The sequence below is a fragment of the Rhagoletis pomonella genome, unplaced genomic scaffold (genome assembly GCF_013731165.1).
Source record: "Rhagoletis pomonella isolate Grant_MI unplaced genomic scaffold, Rhpom_1.0 Rhpom_scaffold_00001, whole genome shotgun sequence".
Classification (NCBI taxonomy): Eukaryota; Metazoa; Arthropoda; class Insecta; order Diptera; family Tephritidae; genus Rhagoletis; species Rhagoletis pomonella.
Genome location: NW_023458555.1, coordinates 112,161,160 through 112,172,332, shown reverse-complemented (window position 1 = coordinate 112,172,332; position 11,173 = coordinate 112,161,160). Strand labels below are relative to the sequence as shown.

The 11,173-nt window shown below is 43.5% G+C and overlaps 1 protein-coding gene across 1 annotated transcript; it reads right to left on the bottom strand.

Annotated features, from left to right (window-relative positions):
* Positions 1–1,693: 1,693 nt before the first annotated feature.
* LOC118735292 lies at positions 1,694–10,331 on the bottom strand. Its single transcript, XM_036464962.1, has 4 exons — positions 9,492–10,331; positions 8,643–9,317; positions 7,217–8,581; positions 1,694–1,783 (listed from the first exon to the last, which is right to left on the bottom strand). Exons 1-4 carry the CDS (start codon positions 10,329–10,331, stop codon positions 1,694–1,696), a joined length of 2,970 nt encoding a protein of 989 aa, XP_036320855.1.
* Between the last annotated feature and the right edge of the window lie 842 nt (positions 10,332–11,173).

Below are 11,173 nucleotides of genomic sequence, written 5' to 3'. Positions count from 1 at the left end.
AGCAAACGCAATTTTAACATGCTTTGGTAAAAACAACCATCTGCATCGATAATGATAGAATACAAGATTGCGCCAATCGAGATGAGAGCAACCGGGCGTGACGTCATCAAATACCAAAATGGGAGACCAAGACGAACTCGACAAGATAAAGAGGAATCATCGAACAAAAGGCAGTATTGCCAAGTTTTGAATTTGAAAAAGCACCAAATTTTTATTGGTGTATTTAATGGACTTTATATGCATACATAATTTTATTGTAAGAATGCCGATTCAAATTAATAAAAATCAATGTTTCTTGCAGGGACCGAAAATAATAGTTATTTTAAAAATTTCAATTCAAAAGTCAGTCGAAAAGAATTGGTCTGTTTAACATTTGTATATAGCAATGTGATGCTTGTTAGCCAAGGAATGTTAATCCTATATGATTTAATTTTTTTTTTTACTTTTTTAAAATAAGTCAGCAATTAACTGTTATTTTTTTACTTATATTTTTTCAGTCAAAAGTAAAAGTTAAAACTTGATTTTTTTTTCGGTCAAATATAACAGTTAAAATTTGACTTTTATTTTTTTTCGGTCAAAAATAAAAGTTAAAACTTGACAGTTTACATATTCACAATACAATATGTTTTAATAAATCATGCACATCCTGTCAATTGCAGTTTTCTATGCTCTGTAAATATATGGACTTTTTTTAATTTCAGTTTTAAGTTATTCACCTTTTTACTGGAATGATTCGGAATTCAATTTAACAATTAATATTTATCAAGAACGATAGAATACAAGATTGCGCATTCCCGCAGAATGAAATTTGTGGCAACGGGTAAACAAAGAATATGGCGAAGAACAATGAGTTGACAGTTGTGAATTTGCAGTGAGAAAACGTGTTTTCTTTTCGATTCACTAGATTTCTCAAGCCATCTTTGAATATAGCAAATTAAGCACAACGTTAACAAAAAATATACAACCACTCTTGAAATGTGTTCAAAAGAATAGGTCTTATTAATTACCTATTTAGAATTTTTGTGTTTGTATTGCAGGTGCCGAAAAAGTGATAATATCTTGTCGCAGCGCAGTGGTCGATGCTTGCTTGCCTCCGATTTTAATTTGTAATTGGTATTTCAACGTTGTCAACTTAACATGTCGTGTTTAAAAGTGGTCCGTAAAGTGCTTCATGCATATTACGCTGGTGTGTAAATTGTAGGGCTTCTCCTGCCGGCAGAACTCTACCCACATTCTGGCCAAGGCGTCGTCGCGGGGAAACAAAAAAAAAAACTGTATTTGGGGGCTCTACCCGTACGGCTGCTGCAATTAAACACACGACACGACATTTTTATAAAGTTTTTATTACAAATAAAACGTTTTTTACTTTAGAACGCACGAATTACTTCGATTTTTCACTTGAAAGTACACAATACGTTTGCACTTGTTTATAAACAAAAAGTTTGTTTACGTATTGCCATAAATGTCAAAGTCGGCAAAACCAAAGTAGCGGTTTCGGGAATGTGCCACCTTCAGTTCATTTCACCATGAATATTTATAGATGCCAAGTTCTGCTCCGACAAATTGTATCGCAAATCGCTAAGAATAAGCTTAGTGCTGAGAGCGCGCGTCCTCCACTAACTTGTGTTGCTGGCACTTGATGTATAATACATGCGCGATATCTTTGTCGGGGATATATAAACTTTTTACCCTCCTAGTAATCCATAAAGTCCGTATCAACATCAGTGTGCTTCTCCTTATAGGTGCCTATTTCCATAAATGCTTTTCGAACGTAATCTTCGGACTGAAAAAAATAAAAGTCAAATTTTAACTTTTATATTTGGCCGAAAAAATAAAAGTCAAGTGTTAACTTTTGTTTTTAACCGACAAAATAAAAGTCATATCTTAACTTTTATTGTTGACCGAAAAAATTAAAGTAAATTTGTAACTTTTATTTTTTTAAATACATATCGATGAAAAAAGAACGATTATTTTTTGACTTTTAAAAAAAAAAAAGCATAACCGTTACGGTCCCTGGTTTCTTGCACGATGGTAGATTTCTTTTGGCTGATTGAAGGTGCTGCCACATATCTTGTTGTCGCTTATGATTGTCACTGTGCCATGACTTTGTTTAAGTTTTTGTAAAATTGCTTACCACACTTACGATTGCTATACATTTTGCTTCCATTTTTTTAAGATTTACAAACTTCATGTCTTCACACTACAAACAAAAGCACCAAAAACGCACCAATCACCAAACTCAAACATTTTGGGTTTTGAACAACAGTGAATGTAAACAAAAGTATTGTGTAACGTCAGCGAATGGGTGGATGCTGTCAAATCGACGAAGAGGGGGTTAGCGGTCCGCGAATGGCGCCACCTGCATTTTCTGCATCGTGCAACTGCATAGCAATGCCCTAACTAGTTGGCGAAAACAGCTTTTACAATATTCGGGTTGAGTGGAATGATTAAGATGATTCCACTCATGCAATAAATATTGCAGATCAAACTCCGTTGAGCTGAGGATCAAATTTGTACACATAAATCAATCACCCTCATTGCAAGAGTCGTATCGCATGTAAGTCGTTTTTCGATAGTCGAATCGTATCGAAAATTTCACGTCGTTGCCCAAAATTTCCACTCGACTAGTGTATTAAAACGGAAAAACTTGGCAGCACTGTGAAGCTTTCGACGATTTTCGTCGTTTACTTATTTCAGCAGGACAGTAGGCAATGCCAATGTTGTCGGGTCGTACAATTTAGCCTAATTTACGTCTTGCGCAATGAAGCTGAATGTCGTTGTGGATATGCGTACATCAGAGTGGTGGCGTTTCCTTGATTAGACGTACTTATATCCAAAATATGTTGAGTGGCGGGTAATATCAAAATAGGCACTCTTTGCTGATCACTGCTACGAATTACGTAAATTCGGGTTCTAGAATAAGGGTGGTGGTGATATCCGAAATAGCAGCTATAACTTCTAGCATTTATAAATTAGTACCAGGTTGACCGAGCTTAGCTCGAAGTGCATATATTTTTTAAAGTTTTCAAGGTTTGGGTATCGAATACGGGTTAGGTAGATAGCTTTTGAAAATAATAGTTTGGAAAATAATATGGGGTATAGTCGTTGCGCTGGGTATGCAGTTACAGTTGCATGGCTATACACAATCCCGACTCTTGCGTCCTCGTTCGCGCACTCTGGGTAACGTGAGCAACCCATGTACGAGATGCGGTAACCAATCCGAGTGGAGCCTTGGGTCACGGCAGAAAGAGAGGGAGCTTCGGTGGGGCCATTCCGACTTATTCGGTTTAAGGACTCACTGAAGTCCCAGCAATGCGTTGTGCGCTGGGCTTGGGACCCGCCACGTAAAAACCACTTCCAGTGAAGAAGCAAGGCAAAGCCTCGGATGAGACCCCCCCTTATGATGACGACCACGGCAAACGGTTAAAGGACTACGATTTGAGGGCATGCACCTGGAATGTCCGGACCCTTAATGGGGAAGCTGCTTCTGCCCGGCTGGTTGATGTCCTCGTAAGAACAAAAGCTGACATCACCGCCATCCAAGAAATGCGTCGGACGGAGCAAGGCAAGCAATGTCTGGGGCCTTGCGACGTCTACTACAGGTGCCATGTAAAGGAGCGCAAATTCGGAGTTGGATTTGTGGTGGGAGAGAGAAACCGTCGCCGAGTACTGTCGTTCACCCCGGTGGACGAGCGTCTAGCCACAATCCGCATCAAAGCGAGATTCTTCAACATCTCGCTTATCTGCGCCCATGCCCCGACGGAAGAGAAGGATGAGGTATCCAAGGATCTATTCTATGAGCGCTTGGAGCGCACGTACGAGCGCTGCCCCCGTCATGATATCAAAATCGTGCTTGGCGACTTCAATGCCAGGGTGGGCAAGGAAGTGATCTTTGGGACCACTGTCGGAAAATTCAGCTTCCACGACGAAACGTCCGACAACGGATTGAGGCTGATCGACTTCACCGGGGTAGTATGCAGTACTAAGTTCAAGCATAAAAAGATCCATCAAGCTACGTGGCTGTCTCTGGATCAAAAAACGAGAAACCAAACCGATCATGTTGGGATAGACAGAAGGTACGCTTCCAGAGTTTTAGACGTACGCCCACTCCGAGGCCCAAACATCGACTCAGACCACTATCTTGTTGCAGCCAAGATACGCACCCGCCTCTGTGCAGCAAAAAATGTGCGCCAAATATGCAAGGAAAGCTTAACATCGAAAAGCTGCAATCGCAACAGACAGCCAGCGCCTCTCACACCTGCTCTCAGAGAGCACTCTTCAACAAACCGACATATGCGAGCAGTGGAATCACATTTCCCGCTCATTAAGTACCGCCGTCGAAGAAAGATTTCAGCGAGCCCGAAAGAACAACTGGTACGATGAAGAGTGTCAGGAAGCTGCAGAGAAAAAAGATGCCGCCTACAGGGCCACGCTGCGATCGGGCGCAACGCGCGCTATGTGGGACCGCTATAGGGATCTGAAGAGGGAAGCGAGACGTATTTTCCGCAATAAGAAGAGAGAGGCCGAAATACGTGAGTGCGAAGAGCTTAAAATGCTGGCCGACAGGAAGAATGCCTTCCGACTTACGGAAGGTTTAAAGACCGGGGCGTACTCCTGTAAGAACAATAATGGCGACCTAGTAACTGATATCCAGAGCGTACTTAAATTATGGAGGGAACACTTTCCGCCCTACTAAATGGTAGCAGCACGGAAAGTTGCGGAGAAGAAGAACCCGAAGTCGATGATGACGGAGTCGACGGTTCACCGCCTGACTATGACGAGGTACGTATAGCAATAACGCGGCTGAAAAACAACAAAGCCGCTGGAGCTGACAGCCTGCCAGCTGAGCTATTCAAGTACGGTGGCGAGGAGTTGATAAGATGCATGCATGAACTCTTTCTGTAGAATATGGTCAGATGAACACATGCCCGACGACTGGAATTTAAGTGTGCTCTGCCCAATCCCCAAGAAAGGCGACCCCGTGCCAACTGTAGAAGACGTCGCAAGGCTCCACGCTTACTTTTCCTTACCCCGTCCATCGCATTTCTTGGATGGCGGAGATGTCAGCCTTTGTCTTCCCGAGGACATCAACCAGCCGGGCAGAAGCACCTTCCCCATTAGGGGTCCGGATCAGACATCTGCAGCGGGTGCATGATTTTCGTGTATACTCAATCATCTAACAAAACCCGTTTTGCATCGTTCTCTGTATACGAGCAGAAGTATTGTTCGTTATCGACTGAGCTCAAGACGAACATGTTGGCCACAACACCCGATTGCTTTTCATACATACTTGATTGGGTTCGGGTGCTTTGCAGCTCAATATACCCGGGTGTTCGAGTTTCAACCCGAGTGTGCACAAAATTTTCTTGATTGGCTTATGACGTTTTTGTTTCTACAAAAAATGTTGGCTTCTCATCGCGGTGTTCTTAGTTTTTGTGCGTAGAGGGTAAAGAGAAGGTTGAATTTTTTGGTAGTTTGTTTAAGTGTACATTTAACCATTTCTTATATTTTTGCTCATACAAAATGTGGCATCACGACGCCTACATCCATTTAGGTATAAATGTGTGTAGATCGGCAATGCCCAAGCCCTATACACTCGGTGCACATTTATTTTTTGTAAAAGTACTTATGTACCTACGTAGTTTTAGGCTGTGTTCTAATATATACACACACAGCTTTCCACGCGAAACTATACGAAATAGATGCAAAAACATTTTTGTCTACTTCGCTTCTACTTTTTTCATTGCGTATGCACAAGCACAAAGCAACAACATTTTTGTATGCTTTGTGGGAACATATTGGCGCCAGTTACCTTCAGCGTAAATTTCTTTGTTGTCCTGCATTTTATCGCAATGTTCGGGTGTCCGTTTCATTGTTACACAAATTTTCGGGTTAGCTGCGGGTGTCCGACTGTGGTGTTCGCTTGTGCTCAATTTATAGCGAGGGTGATCGAACAGACTCGTTCGTAACCAAAGCAGCTGTCGGGTATGCATCTCGATCGAACACATAGTAGCCGAGTGTGGCGTTCGCTTGTGCTTGATTTTTAGTGAGTGTGATCAAAAAGGCTCGATCATACTCAAAGCTGTTCTCTGGTCCGGATATTCCAGGTGCATACCCTTAAATCATAGTCCTTTATACGTTTGCCGTGGTCGTCATCAGAAAAAGGGGGTCTCATCCGAGGCTTGTTGGAATTTTTCATTGGGCGGGGTTTTAACGTGGCGGGACCCAAACCCAGCGCACGCGAAGTTTTACGCCTTCTCACTTTAGCTCGCTCCTAAACGGGTGTTTGGTTGCTACCCAGAGGATACGTGGATATAAATATCCGGACGTTGTGAGCGAGTAAAGCTTGAGGACCTGCGTGATGTTGTTTGCGATGAAAAAAGGTTATTATACTAAATGTCAGTGGATGATCCTTCGGAATAATGCATGGGTGGCGCGATTCAAAACTAAGCATAGAGTTTTTTAATCGCCCGCCGACTCTAATAATTCCAAAGTCATCAAGAAATGGTGATAGCGAAACAATGCTGCTCGAACTCGGGACGCAATTATTGGCCTGTAATGCCGTGTACTCCGGCCAAAGTTGCGCTCTTTGTACTAAGCGAATAAGCAGTTGAGTTCCATGGTGAATATCTGCGGCTGTGAGCTGCGAAGAGCTTGGCGATGTTGTAATATTGACAAATTTGCTGACGTACCCAAAAATGCGCTGCATTGTTCCAAATGAATTAATGTACTTGAACGAAAGCGAAATGTCATTGCGGTTATGTGCGGCAAGCAACACCTTTTGTCGAAGTTCTGGAAGTTTTGGTTGTGGTAGACACATGCGCGGCCAGCTGCCCTCCACTTCTCGCAAAAATGACGGGCCGTGCATCCAAAGTGAAGATCCTAGAAGTTCCTGCGCGGTAGCTCCTTTGGATAAAATGTCCGCCGGATTCATTGCTGTCGGAACATAGTGCCACCGCATGCCCTCCGTTAATTGATGTATGGTGGAAATTCGGTTAGCGACAAATACGTTAAATTTCGATGGTTCTTCTCGCAGCCACGAGAGGACAGTGGAGGAATCTGACCAACAATGAAATGAACAGTTAAAAAGCTTCATTTTTGTAAACTCACGCATGAGTAGTGCAAGCAGTGTTGCTGCACAGAGTTCCAGCTTGGGCACGGTGATAGTCTTCAGTGGAGCGACACGGGCCTTCGAACACAACAGGTGCACTTGTACCTTACTATCCTTGGCTGAACGCGTATAAACGCAAGCCCCATAAGCTTCAAGGCTTGCATCGCAAAATGCATGAATTTCTGTAATGGCCCCAGGTTGCAAGACGTAACGAGGAAATGATAGGTGCTGTATGTCTGCAAACCCGCTGCAAAAGGCAGACCAGGCGGTGTTTAACGATTGCGGTAGACTCTCATCCCACTCAAGCTTGTCTCTCCACATGCGTTGCAGAAGAATCTTCGCCTTGGTCAGCGTAGGGCCCATTAGTCCAAGGGGATCGTAACAGCGAGCTAGAGTAGACAACGCAGAGCGTTTTGAGTTTTTACCGAGTTCTCGTTGTGGCACAAACGAAAATAGCAGCTTGTCCTTGACCGGATCCCAAACTAGTCCCAGAGCTTTGGTGATGTCACTGCCATCGTCAAACTTAAGGAAACGTTCCTTGTCTACGTCAGGTATATCACGAAGGATATCTGGACTATTAGAGCACCACTTGCGTAACTTAAAGTTTCCTCGAGCAAGGAGGCTAGTTGTTTGTAGCTTGATATTCAGTACTTCTTCCATCGAATCGCCTTCAGATATCAAGTCATCTACGTAGAAGTCTCGACGCACTATTTCTGCACCAATGGGATAAGTCGAGGATTCGTCAGCTGCGAGTTGGTGCATGGCACGTATGGCCAGAAATGACGCAGGCTTAGTTCCATAAGTCAGCGTGTCTAACTTATAGATGGCAAAGTTTTCCTGAGGAGATTCCCGCCACAATATGCATTGGAGCATGCTATCTGGTGGGGTGACGCGAACACACCTATACATCTTACAGATGTCCCCAGTAAGTGCTATGGGAAAAGTACGAAATCTAATAAGGATATTAAAAAGTTTCGGCTGAATAGTTGGGCCTGCCATGAGTAGGTCGTTCAGCGAAAAGCCCGAAGTAGTGGATGCAGAGCCATCAAAAACCACTCTCAGCTTTGTTGTGCTACTGTCATCCTTGATGACGCAATGATGCGGCAGAAAATACTTGCATTGTTGAAAAACCTCATTGGTAACTAGCGACATGTGATTAAGGTCCAGATATTCCTTTATGAACTTACTATATTCTGTTTTAAGCTCAGGGTTACGAGCGAATTTTCGTTCAAGACTTTCGAAGCGTTGACGAGCTTGCAAATAGGAGTCTCCAAGGGCCTCCACACCACGCTTCATGGGAAGACGAACTGAGTATTCGCCTGATGACAATCGCAAATAATTTTCCCGGAAGTGGGCTTCGCAGTCGATATCTTCTTGGGAGGCCTTAGAGATCGGCTCGAAGTTGTGCTCTATTTCCCAGAACTGACGCACTAAATCTTCCAACCGAGTGGAAATAATATCACTGGAGGACTTCCGTCGCACCACAAAAGATGATAGTTTTGGAGCTTGTTGCCCCCCCTCCAGATAGCACCCAACCGAGGCGTGTTTTCTGAAGGAGTGGTAAACCGTATGCCAAGCGTATCTGCCCCACACATAGCAGATCGAAGAACAATGCTGCTCCAATGAGCAGATCAATTCGCTGCGGTAAGTTGAACCCAGGATCAGCTAGTTGTATATTCGACGGAACATTCCACTCGTTGGTGCTCACGGAGCAGCCAGGTTGGTTGTCGGTTATGGTTTGCACAACAACAGCTGTTATGTTTGTTGAGAAATCTGAAGTCCGCGACTTCAGTACGAGGTCGACTGAGTAACCCTCCGTTGAGAAATTGGCATCTCCAATGCCAGATACTGTAGCAGAAGATTTTGCTTTTACAAGCTGCAATTGGTTTGCAAGGCGAGTTGTGACAAAGTGTAACTGGGAGCCAGAATCTAAAAGCGCCCTGCAAGGCACGAAGCTTCCAGCACGATTTTTTACCAGAACGACGGCAGTAGCTAGGAACACAGCATCAGAAGGAGATACTGGGGCACTAGGCGACACAGATAACGATGCAGTCATAGCGTTGGATTGAACTGTAGCTGCCGACGAAGCTTCGGCTTGACTATTGATTAACGATGCAGTTGAGCGTTCGAAATGCAAGAGCGTGTGGTGTTTCGACTGACAGGCGCGGCACGATCCGGATTTGCAGTCACGAGTTTGATGCCCAGTCTTTAGGCAGTTAAGACAAAGGGAAAGCTTCTTAACTTCCCTCAGGCGTAAGTTCGGAGACAAATTTGCGAAGCGTTGACAGCTATAAATTGCATGCTCGGCAGATCCACAAAACACACAAACACCTTTTGAGCCGTTGGAAGCAACAAAGGATTTCCTCTGACCAGTACTCACGTTCTTGTTAGCTTTTACCGCCTGACCAGTCGGTGTCTGCATAGAATGCTCAACGTTCTCGAGTGTTCTGCAGCGCTTCTCCAAGAACATAGCTAATTGATCCCAGGATGGCAGTTCGCTGATCGATGAACTCTCCTCCCATTTAGCTTGCGTCTTTTTGTCGAGTTTCTGGATCACCAATTGTACGATGATGCCATCTGCGATCTTCCCATTGGATGCGAGCGACTGCAATGCGCGTATGTGTGCTGTGACCTTATCTGTCAGCTCTCGTAGCTTGGTTACGTTTGAATCTGCCCTCTCTAGCCCAAATATCTCCCTGACGTGTGCCTGAAATATAAGACGTTTGTTATCGAAGCGCTTTTGTAAAAGATCTAATGCAGTGTTATAATTAGCGTCGTTTATTTCCAGCGAGCGCACGGTGTCAAGGGCAGCGCCGCTCAGACAGGAACGAAGATGCTGCAATTTGTCGATGTTGGTGAGGTCGCTGTCCTTGTCGATTATTGACGTGAACATTGAATAGAAATTTGTCCACTCGGTGTAGGCGCCACTGAATTTAGGCAGTGTCAGCAATGGCAAGCGTGAGCTATTATCGTTCACAATGATTGATTGGGTCTCACTGGAGTTCATTCTGACCGTGGAGCAATGTTGCGAGGCACTACGTTTACCAATCTCGCGTTGCAGTGTAGCTCTAAGGTTGATTAGAGCAGCATCGAAGTTACTTGGCAGGTCGCTGGCAATGGAGTCGAAGTCCAGTTCCTCTAGGCTTGTGTGTGCGGCAGAAAAACTGGATTTCAATTCGCCTAAGGATTCTAGCATTGCTGAAAGACTGTACTCATCCATACTGTGTAGCTTGTCTGCGTCCAACTCGTTAATCAAGCTCTCCAGTCTGCTGAATATGGCCTTTGTTTTCAGCTTTAGAAAGGCTACTCGATCTGCACCTTCCCCTGGCATGACGAAGTTGCTGACGTTTACACTAGTGTGGCAGAATTATCTCAGTAAGCGGCCGGAAACAAACGAAAAATCGCGTGATACGATCACGTCGGGGTCACCAAATGTTGAGCTACTAAGCCCTTTTAGCAGCTATTAAAATAAAACAAACGATGTATGCATAAGTTAAGCAACTGTATTTAACAAGATTTGGTCCGCGACTAACTAACAGAAAGTTCACCTTGAACTATTTAAGTATGTCCTAATTACATTGGATAACTGCAAATTCATCACCAACAATAGAAAACCAGTTTTCTTAAATGCATGAGAATTTACATATATATATTTATGCACGTATGCACCCGCGCACACAATATTGCTTACATACATATGTACTATTTTTCGCTTGTTTGCATACGAATGTATCCAACTGAGCGCGGGCGGTACGTATGCACATACATATATGTATGTATGTATATACGTATGCTTTATACATAGTATAAAGGGGAAACAAAATTAGCAGAGTTTAAATACATACAAGTAAATATGCAGCTCAATTGAGTATGAAAATTTCAGTGTGATCAGATAACGTTATTCATATTGATTTTGATAAACATATTTTATGTTGCTGGCTTATCCGCTGCTGCTCCGAACACTAGTTTTTTTTAGATTTTTTTGAATTAATGCAAATTGTTTCAATTTTCTTTCACAACCCCAAGTGTGAAACGTGACGTGACGTGGCGTCACGTGACATA

Coding starts and splice junctions, on each gene's coding strand:
- LOC118735292 (XM_036464962.1), bottom strand. CDS start 10,331: ATGGATGAGTACAGTCTTTCAGCAATGCTAGAATCCTTAGGCGAATTG. Junction 9,318..9,491: donor CGGTAAAAGCTAACAAGAAC/GTGAGTACTGGT, acceptor AACTGCCTAAAG/ACTGGGCATCAAACTCGTGA. Junction 8,582..8,642: donor AGAAAACACGCCTCGGTTGG/GTGCTATCTGGA, acceptor GTGCGACGGAAG/TCCTCCAGTGATATTATTTC.